Here is a 24,933-nt window from a genome sequence, read left to right on the forward strand (position 1 = left end):
CTGAGCCACAAGGGGAGCTCTAACTCTGTGTTCTTTAGTCTTGTCACTTTCTGACTGAGTCAGCTCAGTAGTTTACCAGCCCCTGCTGCCAGCCAGCTCTCAGGGGTGAGGGCATCATCCATCTCCCAAAATCACAGGTCACATTTACTAAACGTTTTATTATGTTCCAGGCACTGTGCCATAAGCACTCTCAATACTTTTTTGAGGAAATGTAAGCTGAAGGAGAGAAAACAAAAAAACAAAACAAAACAAAAACACCCTCCTGGAAAATAGAGACCTCGCCAAGAGCTCACCTGACCTCCCGCAAGGTGGTGCTGGCTGAAATGGGAGGAACGCGGGCTAGTGGAAGAAGGCCTGGAAGAAGGCGAGAGACCCTGACCTGGGCCCCAAGGGAGAGCAGAGGAAGCCACTCTGGGCAGGAATGAGGAGGTGAGTGCTGCTGGGGGAGGGGGAGGCCCAGAGCTTCTAGATCAGAGGAGCAGGGAGAAGTGTGGATGAGCCACGAGAAGGTCAGGTACAGATAGTTCTGGAATTGTGACCAGTCCCTGGCCTATACCGGGCACTCAGAAATTGCGGAATGAGGGAGTTCCTGGTGTGGTGCAGTGGAAACCAATCTGACTAGGATCCATGAGGATGCAGGCTCGATCCCTGGCCTCGCTCAGTGGGTTGGGGATCCGGCGTTGCTGTGAGCTGTGATGTAGTTGCAGATGTGGCTCAGACACCGCCTTGCTGTGCCTGTGGTGTAGGCTGGCAGCTGCAGCTCCGATTGGACCCCTAGTCTGGGAACGTCCATACGCCGCATCTGCAGTGCTAAAAAGCAAAAACAAACCAGTAAAAACAAACAAATGAAAACTTGCCGAATGACCACCAGGGGTTGGTCGTTGAGGTGAAGGATATGAATGAAGCAGTGACTACAGTAGGATTTTTGGTTAAGCTGGACCATGTCTGGAGATTCAAAACCCCTGCCATTTGATTGGGAATACTTAAAAAAATTAGTCCAAAAAGTTTGCCAGAATTGCCTCTCAAAGCATTTTGTGGGGGGGGGGGGAAATAAAGTGAGAGCTGCAACCCCTATGCATTCCCAAGAAGTCACCATAATTTTACAAAGCTGCACATCAAAGGGCCTTAGAGCTCTGTGGGACCTTAGGAAATGTCATGTTTTCTTCTTGTTTTAGAGCCTACCTTTTTCCTCTCTCCAGTTCCCGTTGTCATCATTCTGAATGTACAGCGGCGTTTTTCAGAGGCTCTGTGGTTACGTGATGCATCATTCCGACAGCTAATGGAATGTGTGCATTTCTGTGTTTACATAATCCTCCCTTTTGGAGTTCCTGCTGTGGCACAGTGGGTTAAGGATCCAGCTTGTCTCTATGGAGGATAGATCCTTAACCCACTTAACCAAAGGAACCCACTTTGGTTAAGTGGGTTAAGGATCCTGCATTGCTGCAGCTGTGATGTAGGTCACAGCTCCAGCTTGGATTTGATCCCTGGCCTGGGAACTTCCATATGCCACGAGGGGGGTGGTGGCAGGAAGGGGTGCCTGAAAAGGGAAAATATTCTCCCTTTTAACTTCTAATGTAGTAAATATTCACAGCCATAACCCACCCACACAAAGCTCTTCAGGGGCTTCAGCCATCTTTAAAAGTGCAAAGTGGTCCTGAGCCCCCAAAGTTTAGGAACTCCTGGTGTCGATAAACTATAATTTATTTAACCCACCCATCACTGTTAGGAATTGAGGCTGTTCCCATGTAAATACCGTGGCCGTGAACTTTCTTATGCATTTCTTTTACTTTGCATATAACTAGAACCCTAGGAGTGGAATGACTGGATCAAAGGTTTAAAAACATCCAGGAGTTCCCGTCGTGGCGCAGTGGTTAACGAATCCGACTAGGAACCATGAGGTTGCGGGTTCGGTCCCTGCCCCTGCTCAGTGGGTTAACGATCCGGCGTTGCCATGAGCTGTGGTGTAGGTTGTAGACGCAGCTCGGATCCTGCGTTGCTGTGGCTGTGGTGTAGGCCGGTGGCTACAGCTCCGATTCGACCCCTAGCCTGGGAACCTCCATATGCTGCGAGAGCGGCCCAAAGAAATAGCAAAAAGACAAAAAAGAAAAAATAAAAAATAAAAACATCCAGTTTGTGGTACCTAGTAAATACCTTCCTGCAGACATTTAAAACGAAAAGTGAAAATTGTTCTCCATGAAGGTGTGTGTCCATTCACCTCAAAAGACGAAAAATTAATGTCTTTGATCTGCAGATGAGCCGTTTTGTTTCCATAACTAAATAGAATGCCAGTTACAGCACAAACCCAGATCTTTCGAGAGGGATGGGAGTGCAGAGCTGCTCCCTCCCTGGCACTTCCTTCAAGAGAGCTTGAATGAGAAAACGGCTCGCTCTCACAGGCCTATCAGGCTCCTGTAAGAAAGATCATTTCCGAGGGGCGCAGTGGAAATGAATCCGACTAGGAACAATGAAGCTTTGGGTTGGATCTCTGGCCTTGCTCCGTGGGTGAAGGATCTGGCATTGCTGTGAGCTGTGGTGTATGTTGCAGATGCGGCTCGGATCTGGGGGCGCTGGGGCTGGGGCTGTGGCCGGCAGCTTCAGCTCTGATTAGACCCCTAGCCTGGGAACCTCCATATGCTGTGTGTGTGGCCCTAAAAAGACAAAAGACCAAAAGAAAAAAAAAAAGATCAATCATTTCAGGACTCTGGATTCACGTTCTAATTTAATTTCTCCTCATGTTTTCGTTAGGCTAATTCCTAGAACAACTGGTCACGAGGACTCTGAGCATACTATTTTTTTTTTTTTTTCAGGGCCACACCTGTGGCATATGGAGGTTCCCAGGCCAGGGGTCGAATCAGAGCTGTAGCCGCCAGTCTACACCACAGCCACAGCCACAGCCACATAGGATCTGAGCCATGTCTATGAGCAACACCACAGATCATGGCAACACCGGATCCTTAACCCACTGAGCGAGGCCAGGGATTGAACCTGCATCCTCATAGATACTAGTTGGATTCATTTCTACTGCACTACAATGGGAACTCCATACTTTTTTTTTAAGCATACAAATTAACTTTTTTACATGTACATGGGAGTCTTCAAAAGGAAAATGAAGACCAGAAATCATTAGGCCCCAAAGCTTAAATACCTTTTTACACAAAGGATACTAAGGTGTGGGAATGTGACAAGACAGAGGGGCTTGGGCTGGGGGCAGTGTATTGTGACACAGCGATTAGCAAGGAAATGGGGGGAAACTGATGGGAGACCCTTGTGGTAGGTGTGTTTGTACTGGTCCGTTTTGGCCTTGACTCCCAGTCCCTGGTGATACGAACATTCTCTTTCTGGTCCAGGGAGGGCACCTTTCTCAGGGGAACATGCATGTCCTGATTTTAGGTAGAAAGGGGGCATCACAGAGCCCTTCCTGTATCTGCTGTTTCTCAAGCTTAGCACACATTTGTCTGAGCTTCATGTATCTCTAACATTCTACTAAGTTCTAGAAATAGAGGGAAGAGAGAGAGGTATTAAAACAAGTATGAAAAAAAAAAATGAAGACAGTAATAGTCTCCACTTAGAAACTATTTGAAAAAAATAGCCAGTGAGGAGTTCCCGTCGTGGCGCAGTGGTTAACGAATCTGACTAGGAACCATGAGGTTGCGGGTTCGGTCCCTGCCCCTGCTCAGTGGGTTAACGATCCGGCGTTGCCGTGAGCTGTGGTGTAGGTTGCAGACGCGGCTCGGATCCCACGTTGCTGTGGCCCTGGCGTAGGCCAGTGGCTACAGCTCCGATTAGACCCCTAGCCTGGGAACCTCCATATGCCGCAGGAGCGGCCCAAAGAAATAGCAAAAAAGAAAAAAAAAAAAAAAAAGAAAGAAAAAAAAAAATAGCCAGTGAATGTTACGCCTCCCAAGCTGAACTATTTTCCGTGCAAACATGTGTTAGATGGTTCACAGGATGAGTCTTTTTGCACTTTTTGAGATGTTAGGGAGTGAAATCATTGGGCTATATTCTTTAGAAACTGCCTCCTCTGCTATCATCATGCTGTGTGTAAATGGTACCAATAGTCTGGTTCCGAGAAAGGGAAACCGATCAAAAATGTCTAGGAAACACCTCTGCCTGAGACCGAGTCATGTTTTCTCTATGAATACTTGACTCTTTCTTGTTTGTTTTAAAAAGAGGCAAAATCAAATGAAAAAACATGATAAACTTTCTGTAGTTAATAAAATTTTTTTCTATGAAAAAAAAAAATAAAAAAATAAGACAAGTATGATGAGTGAGACCGCGGGGCAGAGCAAAGCCTGGCTGGGATGTTGATTCCGTCATTGACTCTGTCCTGGAAAGAACAGGAGACAAACTGGACTTTGGCCTTAATGACCCCATCGCTATGGAGCTGCTGGGAGGCTGGTCCCTCGCTAAGGCTGAAGGATGTGGCGCAATCCGTACGCAGTGCGCATGCCCCTCACGTTGCTTTAATATAGGAAATGCATGTGGGGTCTAATAAGAAAGTCATAGATTGTGCATGTCACTTTCTGAGCTTGGACTCAGTGCCCCTGGGGGCTTGGCTGTGTACAGTGTGGGTGTGACCCTGGCCACGTGACTTCCTCTCTCCCATGCTCAGCGCCTCCCTCATGAGAGGGGGAGGGCCATACCCACACCACGGGGATGCTGCAAAGGTGAAAACAGTCGCACTGCTCTTCTTCCCGAAACCCCATTCAGGCTTCAGCGCTCACCTACAACAGCTTTCTCGGGACCCAAGATGCACCCCTGCAGTGTCCTCTCTGGAAGAGCTCATCCCCCTTGAACTACTTGATAGCATCTCTTTTCCATGGACTTGGGAGCCTCTTTGTCTCTAGCACTCAGCCTCATCTGCTGCTTTGATCATGGCAAAAAGGATGAACTTGGAGTTCCCATTGTGGCTCGGCAGAAATGAATCTGACTGGCTTCCATGAGGATGCAGGTTCGATCCCTGGCCTCCCTCAGTGGGTTAGGGATCCGGCATTGCCGTGAGCTGTGGTGTAGGTCACAGACATGGCTGGGATCTGGCGCTGCTGTGGCATAGGCTGGTGGCTACAGTTCTGGTTGGACCCCTAGCCTGGGAACCTTCACATGCTGCAGGTGCGGCCCTAAAAAGCAAAAAAAAAAAAAAAAAAAGATGAACATGTCTTTGGGTCTATGCTCACCTAATGGATGGACTTCTATCCTGAAAAATAAAAGTATTTCTACTTTCCTGTAATATGCCTTTTTCAAAGAGGAACTGAGCCTGGCATCGGTCAGCCAATCCTGGACGGGCTCAGGCCTGTGTCCTGAGCACAGCAGGTGCCTAACCCTTCTAGGGCACCTCCCCTGCCCGCCAATCCTATTGAAGCATCCAACAGGAAAGGCAAAGGTGGGAGAGGATTCAACCTGGGAAGAAGTTATTTTGCTAAAGAATTCTGAGGTCCCAGGCTTGCAGGATTTCCGAACCAAGCATTTTTGGAAATAGCTGTGAAGTTGAGAAGAACTCTTGCAGAATTGCCAGAGTGAATGGGGACCCTCGCAGATATCATGCTTCTAGGTTCAAACGGTAGTATTATCACAACATTATGAATCAGCTATACTTCCATAAAACCTTTAAAAAATGAAAAAAAACAAAAAAAAACAAAAACAAAACACCAAGAAGCAATAGTAAGCAGTAGTAAGCTGTGCTGGACTAGATGGCCCCCTTCCATGTCCTGCAGGGGAAAGAGAGACCAACCTTTCTAGGACAGGAGGAAGCCACTAGTCATCTCTGCTTGTCAGGCTGTCGGGCCCACGTGGGCATATGGAAAGCTAAAGAAGGCGGCTCTGGGCCCCCCAGGAGCACAGCCATTCCCATGGCCTTCTGTAGATGCTCAGGGCCCCAGGCTATCAGCAAGAGGCTCCTAACGCCTGGAACTTCCATCAAGGTGATGGACAATGGGATGTGGGAGAGATGCTTGTTTCTGGGCCGTGCCCAGAAAGACTCAGCAGGCGTGAGGGTTATCCAGCTGATTTCGCCAGAGGATGTGTGTCAGACAGACTCTATTCCAGGCAGTTGAGGATGGCGGAAAGGTCTGGACCATTCCGGGAGATGTCTATCTTGGACCACGTGTGGAGCTGAGCAGCCCAGGAAGCTGCCTTGCTTGAAGAGCCAGCAGTTTCCTGGGCAAGTGATAATGGGGCCCTGGGTCAGAACGCAGCATCCCCCAAAAGGAGGGACATTGAGAAGTAATCCTGGGTTCTTGATGCAGCCAATGGCCACCTGCTTGACCAAAGAGGGTGATGGCCCTTAGGTCAGCCTCTCTCCAAGGACTGAAAGTTTGATTGCCCTTGGCTCTAATGGGACACTGTATTTCCATTCTGGTTGCAGATCAGAAATCACCTTCGGAGCGCCAAAAACTTCAGACACCCAGGCTCCAGCTCCAGAGATGTGATTCCCTGAGTTTTGGGTACATCACACCTTTTTCTTTTTTAAAGGGGGCTGTTGGCTCTCCTGGGGACTCCGATGCGACACAATGATGTATGAGTTAGGAAGGACGGAAGGGGGCGCTGTGGGGGGGTTGGGGGGCTCAATTTGTGGAGCAGCCCCTGCAGGGAAACCTCAGCTGGAATGAGGACCTGCACCCTGGATGGCTCCCCCTCAAGATCCCCGAGCGCCTCAAGGCCACTCATTGTTCCTCTACCAGAGCCTGTTTCTCCTCCTTTGTTCCTCCTCTCAGTTTGTGTCACCCCTGTCTTCTGCCCTGTCACCCAACGCAGACATTCAGGAATCATCTTTGATTCCAATCTCTCCCCCCCCCCCATATCTTAGCCCTTTTCTGCCTTTCAAGTCCTGATCTAAGTGCCAAGAACCGTGAAAGCTCAGAGGCTTTACCCTTCTCACAGGCTAACTAGGTAGCTCGTCTCAGCGTCACCAAGGCCCGCAGGAGGCCTGGGACTCTTGGGTCCGAGGCCCCTGCAGGTGGTGTGAGTTTCATGTCTATGACAGTTCCTCCAGCCCCTCCTTCCCCAGGGACAGTGCCCCAGGTGGGAACTGCTTGCACAGTGGGGTTGTGGCTCAAAGGGCACAGAGCTTAGGAATCCCCCAACTTTGTAAGGGGTTTGCAAGCAATCTGGACCAACCTTTGCCTGGAGGGAAGCGTTCTTTTTATTATCTCGTGCAGTATGAAAATCTGCCCCTGGCCCCCGGGGTGACCCTATCTCTGTCTTAAAGTCTATTTCATAAATAGACTCATCCTCCAGGAGAGAGTTTGAGACTATGTGAAAGTGTCTTCACAGAAGCGTAGAAACCCCAGGTCCCCATGGAGAGTTGTGTCCCAACACTAGGAACTCATCACGGTTCCCTGTGAATCTCCTTTGCTACTAGTCTTTCTCTCTCCCATTAGCAATAGTTCTGCTTCTAAATCAAAACATAAAGCAGGAGTTCCCTTGTGGTGCCCTGGGTTCAGGACCTGGCCTTGTCACTGCAGTGGCTGGGGTCACTGCTGTGGTGTGGGTTTGACCCCTGGCCCAGGAACTTCCACATGCCATGGGCACAGCCAAAAAAAGCAAATATGCCAATCTTGTTTAAACTTTGGTTTTTCCACCACGTAATAGCAAGATGTCTAAGGCCCCCTTCCTGTCTGGCGTGCTCCATTTTTCCTGCTTCATCTTTTGCTTCTGCTCGGTTTTCACAGGGGCCTTCTGCACCAGGATGTCCAGAGCTCAGGGTCACCTCTCTACGGAACCCCTGTGACTCTGTTTATACGACAGTGAATATCCTTGTTTGTTTTACTCTTAACAGTCGGATAAACCTGGTTCTCATCTTCTGAAATGGATATCTCTTTCTCCTTGTTCTGTCTGTAGTCACACATGATGCCTGATGTCCACAGTACGTGCTCAGTAAATCTTTGTGTGGTGTGGAAGACGGCTAGGGCAGCAAGTTTGGGTTTTTTCTGAACTTCAAGGGTTAAAGCTGGTATTCTCTGGGCTTTGTTTTCTTGAGCTGTGTGGGCATCGCCTATAAACACAAGTTGTCTTAGGGGCAGGTCTTGATGCTTTAGTGACTAGCCCCATGAACCAGGATTTCATTTCCCTCCAAACAACAGAAAAGCTTGCTCTAGGGGTTTAAACAGGGAGGTGTGTGTCTCCTGCATTGTCTGAGGCTCCTCCTCATGGGACGGGATTGGTCCTTTGGGTCATTGATGCTACTGGGGATCCAGGCTCTTTTCAACTTTCTGCTCAACCATCCTTAACGTGGAGGCTTTCATCCTCAGGTTTGTATCTTACGGATGCAAGAGGGGTGCTGCACTTTAGGGACCCAAGGCTGCTGTACTTCCGAGGCAGGGAAAAGGAAGAAAAGAAAAAGGTGATGGGCCAAAGGCCACCGAGCAGGTGTTTGCCTCTTTGTTCACTAAGGGATGCCCTTCCCGTGAACTTGTACAGAATGATAACTTGGAAAGTCAGGGAACTGGAGTGTTTTAACCTTGGTATATTGTCCCTCTGAACAAAATTGGGGCTCTGAAAATAAGGCAGAAAAGGTAGCTGGATATTAGGTCAACACCTTGCAATATCTGCCCCAAAGACCCAATGTCCTTTTTTTTTTTTTTTTTGTCTTTGTTTTATTATTATTTTTTCTTGTTACAGCTGCACCAGCAGCATATGGAAGTTTCCAGGCCAGGGGCCAGAGCAGAGCTGCAACTGCTGGCCTACGCCACAGCCACAGCAATGCAGGATCCGAGCCGTGTCTGCGACCTACACCACAGCTCATGGCAACACCGGATCCTTAACCCACTGAGAGAGGCCAGGGATCCAACCTGCATCCTCACAGACACTAAGAATCTGCTGAGCCACAGTGGGAACTCCTATTCTTTATTCATTGGTCCTCCCCATGGGAGCTTTGCCCAGGCCCCCTGTTACGGTGTTTGCTGACTTTGTGGACATTCGTGTCGCAAGTCCCACCTGATTTCTCCGTCCTCTTCTTTTTCCATGATCTGCCTCATCTTCTCAGAAACTGAAGGCATTTTTGTTTGTTTGTCTGGGTCTCCTATTGACATCACCTTCCTTTTCACCTGTGGCAGGGATGTGGGGAGCTCCTGCATCTTTTGATCCCGGGTTAGTTGCCTCTAGAGAAAAGACGGTTGGGCACCTGTTCCTGCACTATTGCCATGCTTTAGCTCCTGGTCCACGCCATCCCTGATGGGTGAGGTGTGGAGACCTAGCTGACGCTGGGGCTTAGGGGGCACATGCTCTCCTTTGATACATGATGTCAGTGAAACACTTAGAAGCAGGCTGTTTCTCTTCAGAGGCGTCTCAGCTGAGCGTGGATTGAAACTTCCAATGGTATGAACCTTTTAAAATGAGGAGACATCGGAGGTCCCCTTGTGGCTTCGTGGTAACCCGACTAATATCCATAAGGATGCAGGTTCAATCCCTGGCCTCACTCAGGGGTTTAAAGATCCGGTGGTGCTGTGAGCTGAGGTGTAGAGATCACAGATGTGGCTCTGATCCCATGTTGCTGTGGCTATGGAGCAGGCTGGCAGCTACAGCTCTGATTTGTTCCCTAGCCTAGAAACGTCCACATGCTGCGGGTATGGCCCTAAAAAGACAGAAAATAAAAAATAAAATTTGGAGACTCATTTCCGAAAGCATGGCTACAGAGGAAGTGGTGGTGGATGAGATTATCCTGGGAGTTTGGCAGGTGTTCTCAGAAAGCAGAGCATAACTGCCGGGGTTAGCAGGGTCCCCTGTTCCAGAAGGGCTCCTGAATCATGGCAGAAAAAGGATGGAGAGGATACTTTTGGCCTCAGGAGAAGGGCCACAGTGCTGTTCCAGTCAAGAAAGGACTTTCTAAATTTCCTGCAGCCACCTCAGGGTGCTGCCAGCCAGTGAGGGGACAGGAAGGTCAGCAGCGGCTCCCGCCCATTAGCAGGATGGAGTGGGTACAGGCGTGGGCACGGCTCACAGCTGTCTGCTTCCATATTCCTGACACCTGGCAGTCAGACTGCAGCTGTCACTGGCTCTCGGAATGTCAAGCCTTCACGGAGGGGATTACAAACTTTGCAAGTTTGCACAGGTCATAAAATGCCTTTGGGTCAACTATTTGGAGTTCTGACGTGGCCTTTCCCATAGCGCTGCTTTTCTCTCCCTAAAAATCCCTGACTCCTGCTCTGGAGGCAGACAGACTGCAAGCCAGGGCCCCACGGGATCAAGCCATCTGGGCTTCCAGGGGCTACAGAGTTGAGGGGACTAGGACAGGGGGTGGGGACCCTAACAGGCTGCAGCTGTGCCCTGTTCAAAGGGGCCACAGCCACATGCTGCTCTCCCTGGAATGTGGGGTGCCTCATTTCCAGGTCCCCCATTTTGAAAGAGAAGTCAAAGAACTAGATTTTTATGCAAAAGCATCCAAATTATAAATGTTTACGGCTGTTCATTTCCTTCTCTTTTTCCAAAGACCTTGTGGACCAGACAAGGATGTGTGAGGGCCCCTCCCTGCTTGCCATCTCTGGTCTCCAGAGGAAGAAAAGGGTCACAGACGCCCCACGAGTGTTAGACGAGGATTCTTGTGGAAGAAGAGGCCCTCCACCCTTCTCTCCCCTCCCCGTGTGAGTGAGGCTTGGAGAGTGTTTATCAATTGGAATAAACCCAACAGCATCAAAGAGCGGTGGCTCACAGGCTTGGTAAGAGGTGCAGAAGTGCTGGTAGCGGTGGGTAATGGTGCTAAGAGGCAATTAGACTCCAATTAGCTAAACAACAGCCCCGGTGGGTCCTTGGAGGTGTGTTCTGTGCCGCCTCTTTTTAAAAGCCTTTTTAAAAGTGGTGAATAGCGCGAGGGTGTGACTGAGTGAAAGCCCGGATGTCAGGTGGGCGGTGCAGCCGCCCCACCCCTGTGACCCTACTCCCCCTAGTGGTCGGTCCCTGCAAGAGACCAGGGAGGGCTGAGCAGGCACAGAGAGGTGACAAGAGTACAGGTGCATCAGGAAGGGCACAAAGAGGCTGCACTGAGAAATTGATAAGGACTCTTTCTACCCCTAATCCTTTGATTTAGGATGAGGGACAGAAAGTCGAGGGACTGACAGTCAGATGGTTTTTAGTTGAGCGTTTGCAAATGCTCATGACTTACCACTTGGGGTTTGTTTTTCAAAACACAAAATATGTCTTTAATGCCCAGATGGGGGAAAATGGCTAAGAACATCGTGGTACATTCATATAACTGAGGAATACGCATCCATTAAAAATGAGGTTATGGAGCCCTTAAAAATGTGGCTCAGTGGGTAACGAACCCAAGTAGTATCTATAAGGACATGAGTTTGATCCCTGGCCTCGCTCAGTGGGTTAAGGATCCAGTGTTGCCGTGAGCTGTGGTGTAGGTCACAGTTGTGGCTCAGACCCCGTGTGGCTGTGGCTGTGGCGTAGGCCGGCAGCTGCAGCTCTGATTAGACCTGAAGCCTGGGAACCTCCATATGCCGCAGGTGCAGCCCTAAAAAGACATTAAAAAAAAAAAAAAAGAAAGAAACAATAATGTGGAAAATGCTATTATGTAAGTGGAAAGAGGATGTCACTACACATGGTAGGACACTTGAGCTCGGGAAAACACGCACACACACACAGGGCAGTTGCCGTGGAGAGTGTGCTGCAACATCCTTCTGAAACTGCAGCAGACAAAGCCTGCATTGTACAGAGTTAAGGGGCTGTCGACTCAAGCTGTAAACATCCATAGGTACAGGTAATCAATCTCTCCTTTCTATCTCTTTCTTCTCTTCGGTGGGCACACAGCTTGCTCCCACCCCTCATGGCTCAGGGGGAGGCCCTGCATCTCACTCTGATCCTGACGTGGGAACAAGAGGGCAAAGGGCAGGAGAGGGGGGAGCGGAGGATTTAACAGGTTGGGTAGGTCGTGACATTCTGAAGTTCAGTGGTCACTCTGGGGTGTCACTGCCCTCACTTGCGCTGGGCACTGGGGGTAGGGGGAGGGTGTTGGGTGAAGAGAGTGGAATTGGAGTCACTAGGAACTCCCCCCTCCTTTCTTAGCTGCATGAGAGAGGAAATCATCGTGGGAGAGGCACAGTGGGGAGAGGAGCACATTCTAGAACATGAGAAAAGGGAGGGTACCTGTGGCTCCAGTTGAAAGTGGGGCTGTTTTGGGTTTCTGCAGAGAGAGGTCTGAGGTCAAAGCTGGTTGATACTTCCTTCCAGGGTTCCCCCTGATTGCAATCTACATGCCTCTAGCTTAATGTTCAACCTTTTCCTCCTTTGTAAGTTCCAAGTAATCACAGGTATTCATCTGAGGAGCCCAGGCTAGACACGTGAGGAACAGAGCACCAAGAAGCAGGGCAGGACGTCCCTGAAGACAAGACCAAGGCAGGTGACCTTCCCCGGTCCTGGTGGTGGGATGGTGGTGACCCTGGGAGAGCACTGTGCGATGTCCCCCACGGAGAGGGGGTTTTTCATCCGGGGGCATGGACACCCCAAAGGCAGGGTAGCCAGCTTCCCAGCAGGCGTGGCTCTGTTCTTTATGACAGTCCATTAAAAACAGACGAACCAGCAAAAACACCATTTGGCTGGAAGGGAGGCCCATTTCAAAGCAGATGTGGTTATATAATTCAAAGTGAGCATTCATGGAGGAATTTATTTTTAACATGAATCTGAGGGTACAGCCAGGGTTTCTTTCCCTCAGGAGTCCTAGGAATCAGTACATGACAAAATAACGACTGTAATGGTAAGTCGTATCTGTCAAGGATACTTAAGTAAACTTTAAAAAAATTGAAATATAGTTGATGTGCAATATTATGTTGCAGGTATACAAAACAGCGATTTGACATGGAAATACACGAAATAATCACGATTAGTCTAGTAACCATGCAAAGTTACTATAATATTATTGACTATATTCCCTATGCTGTGTATCACATCCTTGTGACTTTTTAACTGGAAATTTGTACCTTTTAATCCCCTTCATTTATTTTGCCCAGCCCACACCCTCCACCTCCTCCACCCCAACCACCAGTTCATTTTTATATCTGTGAGTCTGTTTCTGTTTTGGGTTTTTTTTTTGAGTTCACATGTAAGTGAAATCATATGCTGTTTGTCTTCCTGCCTTGACTTATTTCATTTAGCATAATATCCTCTAGATCCACCTGTGCTGCTGCAAATGGTAAGATGTCACTTTTTTTTTTTTTTCTTTATGGCTCCACCCAGAGCAGTTCCTGGGCCAGAGATCAAATCTGAGCTGCAGCGGCAACCTATGTCGCAGCTGCAGCAACGCCAGATACTTTAATCCACCATGCCAGGCTGGGAATTGAACCCAGGCCTCTGCAGTGACTGAGCCACTTCGTCGGGTTCTTAACCCACTGTGCCACAATGGGAACTCCAGGTTTCACTTTTTTGTGGTTGACCAGTATTTCATTGTAAACACAGTTGACCCTGGAACAACACGTTTTCAACTGCACAGGTCCCCTTATCTGTGGATTATTCCAGTAAATAACTACAGTATTGCACTATCCATGGTGGTTGCATCCGTAGATGTGGGACCACAGATATGGAGGGCTAACTGTGACTTGAGCATCTGAGGATTTTGGTACTGGTGTAGGTCCTAGAACCAACCTTCAGCAGATATCAAGGGATGACTGCATTTACATGTTCTTTATCCATTCATCTATTGATGGGTACTTAGGCTGCTTCCATATCTCAGCTATTGTGAGTGATGCTGCAATGAACATAGGGGTACATCTATTTTTTAAATTAGTGTTTCTGTTTTCTTTGGATAAATATGCAGAAGTGGAATTGCTGGATCACACTGTAGTTCTATTTTTAATTTTTAAAGGAACATTACATATATTTGTAGAAGTCCTATGGGTGCATTTAAATTTTATATACTGGAAATCTGGGTTAAACCGTTTAGAAGTTTCTATCTTGAGATAACAGATTTTTATTAAAGATCTTTTGAATTATTTATTTAAAAAATCCCAAACCTGACACTAAGAGGCTTCAAGGCTTTAAACTTTCTTGATGAAGATTAGAAAATCTAGCCAGTTAATTTTCTTAAAACGTACTCCTGAGAGAGAAAATTCTCTTTGTGACCAGTACCAACTAAACACCACAAAGTCCCACATGCTACTGAATAAAGTTTTAACTTTATGTGGCTAAGCAATGACTGTAAGATTGCACACAGGCCCACCAGCAAAACCACAGCTCTCTGAGCCATGGATACATCCCAAGAACATGCTCTGAGGTTGGTGGTGAAGGTGAAAAGCAACGTTGGTTTTTTAAGTTGTAGATGGTATTTTGAATCAAGTCACTTCACACCTGAGCCCGTTTCTATGCCTTGGCCATCCTGCTTGCTCCACTTTTACTCCTTGAAAGCTGCACCGATAATGCTGGGGATCAGAGAAACCATTTAAGTCACTTGTGAGAAGAGGGCACTGCTCGTAACATCACCCTGATCCTCCAGTTTGCTTAAGAAGCAGGAGGCTCTGTATGTCTCTCTGGACAGACGTGACATCAGGCAGTAGAAAAGCCAGGAACTGAGGAAACACATGTCAGGAGAACTACAGGCAGCAGTACCTACCCAGCTCACGTGTGGTCTAATTATAACTGGTTCCAGTATATAAACGAATCGTCACCCTATTAAGTGTACAACCCACATTATAAATAGCAGATAGATGTATACTGTCCATTTTTAAAGTGTTCTTAGAGTTTTGCTGGCCATGGCTAAAATGTTCAATCTGGGGAGTTCCCGTCGTGGCTCAGTGGTTAACGAATCCAGCTAGGAACCATGAAGTTGCGGGTTTGATCCCTGGCCTTGCTCAGTGGGTTAAGGATCCAGTGTTGCCGTGAGCTGTGGTGCAGGTTGCAGACTTGGATCGGATCCTGCATTGCTGTGGCTCTGGCGTAGACCGGTGGCTACAGCTCCGATTTGACCCCTAACCTGGGAACCTCCAAATGCTGTGGGAGCAGCCCAAGAAAATGGCAAAAAAAACCCCAAAAAGACATAAAATGTTCAATTTGGAAAAAGGTTTTGTTGGTTTGTTTTTCTGGGAAGAAACAAAATAAGGATAAGGAAATAGTGAACTTTAAATAAAAAGTTAACCGAGAGAGAAATTAGTTAAACTCAGGAACATAAATTCCATGCAAGCTCACTTTTTGCTTCAAAAATGAACAGCTGACCCCTGGAAAACCGCCAACATAAAAAGGACTTTGCCTATCTAGTCAAGAAGCATAATGATAAATGGGCCACATAAGTGAATTCTATCAGAGGATTCAGAGCACAGCTATCGGTAAGCCTTCATGCAAAACAAACAGCATTTATATTTAAGAAAAAGACAAAGACATGCATGAAAGGTATGTATATTAAAAAGGTATATTTTATATGTACAGAGAAGTAATTGGTAGCATTGAAAATGAGAGGGTTGGGAGTTCCTGTTGTGGCTCAGCGGTAACAAGCCTGACTACTATCCATGAAGATGAGGTTCAATCCCTGCCCTTGCTCAGTGGGTTAAGGATCTGGGATGCTATGAGCTGTGGTGTAGGTCGCAGCCCAGATCCCTCGTGGCAGTGGCTGTGGTGTAGGTCGGCAGCTATAGCTCTTATTTGACCCCTAGCCTGGGAACTTCCAGATGCCACAGGTGCGGCCCTAAAAAGACAAGGAAAAAAAAAAAAAAAAAAAAAAAGCAGCAGCAGCAAAAGAAAATGGGAAGGTGGGATTGTTTTGTTTCTATGTTGAGGAAAAACTCATAGTACTACCACTTTATTTATACCGACTTAGTCACAATACCAAAAAAAACCTAACATCACTGAGCGCCTACTGTTATCCCTGCTTCACAGCCGGAGAGGCGCGGGGCAGGGAGAGGGGGCACTGCAGTGGGGAGCCACAGTCCAGGCCTGCTCTGCCCACCTGGCGTCTTAGCTTCCTGGGGAAGGAGGCAGGAGTCATGCAGTCGGCACTCAGGATAACTGGATGCTTCTCAAACTATTAACCGACACTTAATAGACACGGCTCCTACTATCAAATACAAATTCTCGGAAGTCAACGAGTTATCTAAGTCTCAGTTTCTCTATCAGTCTGTCTAGAAATAGTTCTTCCATTTGGCTGTTGTTCTTTGAATTCCTTTATCTAGGAATCTTGCAAAGGGAAGATGGGAGTATAGTTTAGGCCAAAAGGTATCTCAGTTCCATCCAGCCTTACCATCAATCTCTAGAAATTTCAATTGCCACAGCAGCCCTGGGAAGGAGGGGTTGTTAAATTCGATGAGAAAACAGGCCCAGAGGGTTTAAGTAACCTGGCGATGGTCACACAGCCAGTAATAGAACTAGACTGTGACTATGGAAAAGACAGTATCCAAAAGCCTTACTATTTCCACTTACCACTTTAAAAATAGTTATTGCAGCATTCTAGACACACTTTTTAAACATATCTAGGAAGCAACATGGTATATAATTATATATGTTTGCATATAAATTAAGAGAGCATGCCTGTGGAAAAAACCCTCAATTTTCTTGGTTATAGTCATGAAAATTCACCCCAAATATCATTAAGTGCTTTTTAATAGACACTTGCATAATTCAAATGTGTGGCTTCCTAGAGTAAAGAAGCATCTTTTAAGTTCACTGATTCTAGTAAGAGCTGGGTACAAAGGACATCGCTCACCGAAGTCACAGATATCTTGGACCCTGTGTTCGGCAGAATTGGGTAACAAGCCTTCTAAGGAAACCAGAGTGTTTCTTTTTGAAATCTTCACATGCAGGGTTTCTCAGAACACTTCAAGCTAATGCTTGCATCTGAGAGCTGCAGTCTGTCCCACCCAGGAGGAAACTGTTTCAGAACTGAAAAATTTGGTTCCACATCTCCAGTTATCAGATGATATGCTCAAAGCAGGTTTTATCAAGGAACACACAGGGTTAGGGGCCAGTATTTAGTCAATTTTGCCTTGAGCACAGTGACGTTACACTCTGGGGTGGGTGGTTAGCAGGGAGGAAGGGCGGAAGGGCATTCTAGTGCATGTCACTCAGACATCTTCCAATTTCTGGCCTTTTTGCTTTTCATCTATGCTGTACGGGACTCAGAGCGGTTGTTAACGTTTTGCTGTGTGGCTCCTCACATCTTTCCCTTTGTGGGTAGCGCACTAAAGGTAATGTCTAAAACCAAGGGGCAGGAGAGGGATGGCATTGTCCGTGGACTGCCACCCACAGCAGCACATCATCCAGCTTGGTGGGCCCCTGTCATCACAGGGCACAGCCTTCCGGTCTCTCTGCAGAACAACTGGGGACTTGAGCTGCGCTTCGTTTGTGGAAGACGAGAGTTCCTAGCACATCAGCAACATTCCCTGCTGGCAGCTGACCCAGGTCTTTGTATCTTTTCTCAAACCTGTGATTTCTGGATGCCACCATTCCGAGGTTTTCTGTGTAGGGCTTTTCAATAGAGACAGCGTCTACTATCAAGAAAAGAAAAATTCTGTAGAGTTAGACAAATACCTAATCTCAATTTCTCTATCAGCCTATCTAGAAATAGTTCAGGCCGTCTGGAACTTTCATGGAAGTAGGAAGTCATTCAACAAATGCTTGAGCACTGACAACAAGCGAGCACTGTTCTAGGAGCCAGAAATAAAGGTAAATATACAAATAAACCAAATGATGCCATGACAGTTTAATATACTATTTATTTAGATATTAATATGGACAGCCTATTATGCAACATTACAGACGTCTTTCAAAACCTATAATAAAATATAGTCCACCGTCCATCCCAGGAGAAGACAATAGACAAGATCATTCTTACAGTAAGTGTAGCATAAGCATTCACAATAATAGTCCCTTTCTTGGCATCAAAGGGAACAGTTAAAAAGGTTCTCTGCCCCCCACTAGGATTTTAACTTTCCTGAATCATAGCTATTTCAGAGTCAAAAGTCCAACTTCGGTCACCTGTGAAGCTGTGCAGCATCTCATGCTGGAGAGGAGGGAGCCCATCTTACCTTTCAGCCAGTATTTGCCAAACTTGGGCCTGGGGAGAAGGCAGGTGAGTCACAGGGATGTTCTGATTATTTTACAAAGATTGTGTTTCAAAGCTCTAAAAACCCCATTTGGTAGTGGCGGTGGCAGTGGCAGTGAAGAGTATTCTACATTTTGCCAAAGGGATCGTCTCAGCTCTTGAGTCTTGGCACTGTCACTTTTCTGATGGACAGACTTTGAGACTGACTGCTGTTCTCTGTGGAAAGTGAAGGTGGGAAACTCTAACAGCTACTGGTATGAGGCCATATGCAGAGCAAACTGGACTGGCTGTTATGGCTTTTAGAACCTGCTTCCTTTCTTTAGTCTTGACAAACACTTTTTAATCTTTTTTCATATGTCCTGCTAGTCCTAATATAAGATATAAAAGGGCTAAGACTGAGGAAACTTCTTGCTTTTAGGCTGAATGAGGAAAAGAAAAAATCCATTCTCTAATGATGTACTCAACTTTCTCAGATGAAAACAAATACCAAGTGACTTTGACAGACAAGTGTTGGACAATGCTGATTAATTTGATGGAAGGAATTCTGAGTTGAACTACACATATATCAGAATCTAAAATACAGGTGAAAAACAAGACGTACTAGTGTAATAGTCTTCGACCCCTTTGTTTCACGCTGAAGACTACAAAGGTTTTTAACATCAGGCTACTGATGATGGCCAATTAAATATGAAATAAAAACAAGCTCAGGAAGTCTTGCCACATTTGTGGCCGTTTCAAGAGTCTACATAGGAAGAAGGAGAAACCATAGGGTAAAGAGTAAGAGCACTGGATTTTATTTAACTCTAGGTACCATGAGTTTGACATTAGTAGGTAAGACTAATGAATGAGCAGCCATACAGGTTTTTTTTTGGTCACTGTGCTTTCCAAGCACCAATAAATGGAGCTCTTTTTACGATTCAATTCCATCTTTCATAAGCTGGTTGGGTCCTGCTGCATTCTTATTTGTTTCTAATTTACCAGTACATTATTATGTAGTTTACCAAGGATGAGGAGCAAGTCATCATGTGGTACCAAGTTTACATCATCAGAGGACTACAACATGCACATTCTACTCAGTGTAGCTCAAGCAACAGGAACACAAGAAAACAGTTATGGGTGGAGACTTGCCTTTGACAAATTCATGTTCACACTAACTGTGGGTTTAGAAATCTTATTGGGCAGGTACCTACAGCAGTTCTTCAATTGGTATTGGAACATTACACGCATGCACAAGTGATGTGGAGGAGAATGAAGCAGAAGAGGCAGCTGGATGGAGGACAAAGGGAAAGTCAGAGATGTATCAGGGAGGGGCAGATCTCAGCTTTCCACAGCAAGTCTCTGCTCTGTGAGAGAGGCCTGTTGAGCAACGCTTTTGTTCTCATGACCGCGAAGTTTGGATACAACATCTAGAAAGGCCAAATCCTGAACTTCCTTGTGTAGTGATTCTGGAAGGCGAAAACAAGACAACAGATATGCTTCTATTAGGTTGTTCTAATCTTACCATATACTCAATCCAAAACACACACCCCCAAATGCTTACTTAAATATACTGACTTATGAAACTAGGAACAATTCTGGAAAAAGACACAGCAGTAGCCTGGAAATGTCTTTATTAGAGATGTGTTAGGATAAAAAAAAAAAACTTTATAAATGTAAAATATAAAAAAAAGACTCTATAAATCAGATGTCAAGTTCTAAGGTTAAAGTGTTATAATTAAACACAGCTCATGGGACAATCTCGAGGTTCAGTTATATACTCCTTAACCCTAGGATCAGTTCAAATACGAAGTCCAATACTTAGAGAAAAATCTTAGCTCTGTTTCAAATTAATTTTGTGACAAGAAGGTTATACCTCACAGACTTTCAACAATTTCTGTTGTCAGTAGGGTCTTTTTAAGATTTCCTATCTTTCTCTTTTTGGTTATCTTGTTCTATTTCATTTTAATTATAGTAAAACACAGCGCTCTGCTTCAATCCAAAAGTTTAAGGTAATAGCATCCCTCACATGGATGTGTTTATTTTGATAAGATAGAGGTATAAAATTAGAACCAATTTTTTTTTTCTTTTTTAGCAGAAACAGAAGAATCCATTCTAAAATTCAGTTGGCACCTCAAGGGACTCCAGATATCAAACAATCTTGAAAAAGAACAAAGCTGGAAGTCTCACACTTTTTAATTTCAACAGTAACTACAAAGCTACAATAATCAAAAGAGTGTGGTGCTGGTATAAAGACAGAGAGACCAAGAGAACAGAATACAAAGTCCAGAAATAAGCCCTTACATATATGGTCAAATAATTTTCAACAAAGGTGAAATGAGAAAGGGACAGTCTTTTCAACAAATGGTGCTGGAGAAAAAATAAGGTTGGGCCCTTACAACATATATGAAAATTTACTCAAAATAGATCAGAGACCCGAACATAAGAGAGCTAAAACCGAAAGATTCTAAAAGAAAACATAAGGAGAAAACTTGATGACATTGGGTTTAGTAATGATTTCTTCAATATGCATGAGAAGCACAGGCCAACAGAAGAAGAAATAAAGAAACTGGACTTCATCAAAATTAAAAACTGTATCAAAGAACACAATGAATGGTGAAAAGGCAACCCCCGGAATAGGAGGAAATATGTGCGAATCATGTATCCAATAAGGATTTAACATAGAGAATATAGAAAGAACTTCTCCAACTCAACAACAACAAAAAACCTGATTTAAAAAATGGGCAAAGGACGTGAATAAACATTTTATCAAAGATAATATACAAATGGCCAATGAGCAAATGACAAGATCTCTAACATTACCAATCATTGGGGAAATGAAAATCGAAATGACAATAAGATACCACCTCACGTCCATTAGGATGGCCATTATCAAAACAGAAAATAGATATTAGTGAGAATGCAGAAATTAGAACCCCTATGTACTTCTGGTGGGAGTTAAAATGGTGCAGCTATTGTGGAAAACAGTACAGTGGTTCCTCAAAAAATTAAACATAACATTATTGTATGATCTAGGCATTTCATTTCTGTGTATATATGCAAAAGAATAAAGCAGGGACTCAAATAGATTCTATGTACACATATTCATACTGGCATTATTCACAATAGCCAAAAGGTGAAAATAACCCAAATGTCTACTACTGGCTAAATGAATAAACAAAATGTGATACATATAAATTTGGCCTTAAGAAGGAATGGAATTCTGACACATACTACAATACAGATGAGCCTTAAAAACATTATGTTGAGGAAAATAAGCCCAACACAAAAGGACAAATATCATATGATTCCACGTATATGAGGTATCAAGAGTAATAAAATTCATACAGAAAAGTGGTGGTTGCCAAAACCTGGGGAGATGGGTGATTAGGGAGTTATTGTTCAAAGAGTATAGAGTTTCAAGTTTCAGGTCTGTTTATGGATGGTGGGGCTAGTCGCACAGTGATATGAATGTACTTAACCTGCTGAATTGTATACTTAAAATGGTTAAAATGGCAAATTATATGTAAATTTTACATATAATGGCCTGAACAATTATAAACATGCTTGAAAGAAATGAGGAAACCTGAATTTCAGCAAGGAAACAGACGATATAATGAAGAAAATAGAAATTTTAAAACTAAAGTACAGTACTTGAAATAATTTTTTTTTTTTTGGCTTTTTAGGGCTGTACCTGCGGCATATGGAGGTTCCCAGGCTAGGGGTCTAATCAGAGCTACAGCTGCTGGCCTACACCACAGCCACAGCAAGGCCAGATCTGAGCTGTGTCTGTGACCTATGCCACAGCTCATGGCAATGCTGGATCCTTAACCCACTGAGCGAGGCCAGGGATCAAACCCACAACCTCATGGTTCCTAGTTGGATTCATTTCCCCTGTACCACAACAGGAACTCCAATTTTTTTTTTAAATGGCTACACTTTTGGCATACGGAAGTTCCCAGGCTAGGGGTTGAATCAGCGCTGCAGCTGCAGGCCTAAGTCACAGCCACGGCAACACCATGGACCAGGGACTGAACCTGCATCCTAGGGACACTATGTTGTGTTCTTAACCTGCTGAGCTACAAAAGGATCTCCAGAATAAAAAACTTGATAGGCTCAAAACAGAATGGGGAAGACAGAAGAAATAATCAGTGAACTTTAAGACCGAGCAATAGAAATTACCCAATATGAATAACAGAAAGATAATAAACTGGGAAAAAATGAACAAGACCTCAGGGACCTATGGATATAACTAAAAATCTCACACTTGGGTCATTAAAGGCCTTGAAGGAGAATAAAAATAGGTTGAGACTGAAAGAAATATGGTTAAAAACTTTCCAAATTTAGCAAAAGACATAATCCTACAGATGTAAGAAGCTGAACAAACCTTAAATAGGATAATCCCGAAGGAATCCATGCCAACACACATTAGAGTCAAAATTTTGAAAACCCAAAAAAAGTCTTAGAACAGAAATAACATCTGACTTAAAGATGTCAGGGAAAAAACTAATAGGAAGATAGTGGATTTCTCATAAGAAACCATGGAGGCCAGAAGAAAGTGACACAATATTTTTCAGATTTTGAAAGAAAAAAATTAACTCCAAATTCTATACATAGAGAAAATATTTTTCAGAAATGAAGAGGAAATCAAGACATTCTCAAAGAAAATGAATGAATAAGGAATAACAAAGGAGATGAGAATTTGCTGCAAGCAGACCTGCTTATTTCCTTCACAGCCATGGCTTCCTTGTCTAATAAATAGCAGTAATGACAACCAACTTCGCGGATAAAATTATGTCATCTGTAAGCATTACAAAAAAGGTGGGGGGAAGAAACTGTAAATCAACTGTACTTTAAAGAAAAGGTGGGGGGAAATGACACAGTGAATTCAAAAACGGGACCCCACAATATGCTGCCTACACTTCGAATACAGTGAGACAGCAGACTGACGCTAAAAGGGGTAGAAGAAGATCGTGGGGACGTTATTCAAAAGAAAGCAGGAACAGCTATATTACTATTAGATAAAGTAGACTTCAGAGCAAAGAAGACTGCCAGAGCACAGAGAGGAACACTACGTAATGACAGAAAGACACACCTACGAGGAAGGCACAGTGACCCTAAAGGTGTATGTACCTACCAATGGAGCAAACACATGAAGCGAAACCCGACAGAACTGAAGGGAGACACAAATCACCAATTATAGGTGGAGACTGCAACACCCCTCTCTCAATAACTGACAGAACGAGTGGAAAATCAACAAGAATACAGACACACCACGACCAAACAAAAGGATTTAACTGACATTTATAGAACTCACCACTGGATAAGAGCAGGGTACATGTTCTTTTCAACTGTCCATGAAACATACACCAAGATATGCCAATGATTTCTTGAACGAATTCCTTAGCTAATATGATGGTACACAAAATCAGGACTTGTTCTTTATATAAACTAATATTTTAGGGTTAAGGAATCTTAAAGGTATTCATTTTTTAACACTAATTTTTTTGCCTATGTTTGCTATACAATACTTTTCATCACTAAGAATCTTTTGAGAGTATTTGCAATGTACACGTAATTCTCTATCTTCCATGAACTAATTTCTAATGCGTCTTAAACCAAAAGCCACCATTTGTTATTACTTTATATTTAATGTCAACCATATGCTGATGAATATCAAGTGACAGAAGAAAACACATACCAGATCCCATGAGAGCACAGATCAGGACCATGGAATTATACTTGATTTCAGGAGCACTTCTCTCATCTGCTAGTAGTCTGTGTAAAATCTGTACAAGTTTAGCACTTTCTAGATCTTTCTCAGCAGTGCCTGGAACATGAAACAAAGTATCAGTTATACTCACTGAGTATGAACCTGGTATAATCTGGCTAAATAGTGATTCCCTTTCTAGCAACTGATCATGTGAACCCTTCCAAAAGGGACTGATAAATAATAATGACACAGAGATATAATATTAAATTCAGACCTTGTTAAAAGGGTAGATAGATCTAAACTTCAGTAGACATTTCGGGAGCTAAGGCTTAAAATTTGATACTAAAATATTCCTTTACACATGAGGCAATTAAAGACCTTTATTACGAAAACTATTTAACATATACAAAAGAAAAGATGGTATGATATACTCTGAATTATCACCATCTTCAAAAATGATCATGGCCAGGAGTTCCCTTTGTGGCTCAGTGGTTAATGAGCCCGACCAGGGTCCATGAGGATGTGGGTTTGATCCCTGGCCTCATTCAGTGGGTTAAGGATCCAGCGTTGCTGTGAGGTGTGGTGTAGGTTGCAGATGTGGCTTGGATCCTGTGTTGCTGTGGCACAGGCCAGCAGCTGTAGCTCTGATTTGACCCCTAGCCTGGGAACCTCCATGTGCCTCGGGTGTGGCCCTAAAATTAAAAAAAAAAATCATGGCCAAGCTTATATCCTCTGTCCCTAGTCTTATCTACCTATACTCACCAGTCCCCAAATATTTTGGAATAAATCCTATAAATCACATAATTTCCCCCATATGTATTTCAGTATATATTTTGAAGAGAATAGGATTCTGTAATTCCTACTAAAATCCCAATAGGATTTTCTATAGAAAATAGAAAAGCTTATACTAAAATTTATATGCAAAGTTACAGGCCCTAGAAGAGGTAAACAATCTTCATAAAGAATAAAGTGAGAGGAATTCTTCTACCTGATATGAAGGTCACTATACAGTCATCAAGACAGTGCACTATTGGTGGAGAGACAGGTAGACACACAGGTTAAAGGAACTAAAAGAAGACCCCCAAAGTAGACCCATCCAGATATTTTGAACTGATTTTTGACAAAGGTACAAAATCAATTCAGTGGAGGAAAGATAACCTTTTCAACGAATGGTACTGGAGCAATTACATTCACAGGCAAAAAAAGAAACCATATAGAGATATTAACTCAAAAATGATCACAGGCGTAAATATAACTATTTATATTTAGAATATAAACAATCCTCAAAACT

The 24,933-nt window shown here is 44.5% G+C and overlaps 1 protein-coding gene and 1 long non-coding RNA gene across 23 annotated transcripts in view; one reads left to right on the forward strand and one right to left on the reverse strand.

Moving 5' to 3' along the window:
- The first annotated feature begins 303 nt into the window (after positions 1-303).
- Positions 304-10,550, forward strand: LOC146401039 (uncharacterized). Its single transcript, XR_014813341.1, has 3 exons — positions 304-429; positions 6,362-6,440; positions 10,424-10,550. It is a non-coding gene; the product is annotated as an uncharacterized LOC146401039 (long non-coding RNA).
- Positions 10,551-17,604: 7,054 nt separating this feature from the next.
- RAP1GDS1 (Rap1 GTPase-GDP dissociation stimulator 1) overlaps positions 17,605-24,933 on the reverse strand; it is a 140,593-nt gene continuing 133,264 nt past the window's right edge. For 21 of the 22 annotated variants that reach the window (XM_021101743.2, XM_021101742.2, XM_021101741.2 and 18 more), the window contains 2 exons: positions 23,631-23,759; positions 17,605-19,398 (listed from right to left, as the gene is read on the reverse strand). In XM_021101743.2, coding sequence (XP_020957402.1) covers positions 19,271-19,398; positions 23,631-23,759 — 257 coding nt within the window. In that variant the 3' untranslated portion in view covers positions 17,605-19,270. Of the gene's footprint in view, positions 19,399-23,630; positions 24,304-24,933 lie in introns of all 22 variants that reach the window. The other variant, XR_014813339.1, reaches the window with a different exon arrangement.

Source organism: Sus scrofa, chromosome 8 (assembly GCF_054392235.1).
Source record: "Sus scrofa isolate SSC_HxYL_T2T_F1_AM1 chromosome 8, Sscrofa_HxYL_maternal_Yorkshire_Landrace_v2.0, whole genome shotgun sequence".
Taxonomy (NCBI): Eukaryota; Metazoa; Chordata; class Mammalia; order Artiodactyla; family Suidae; genus Sus; species Sus scrofa.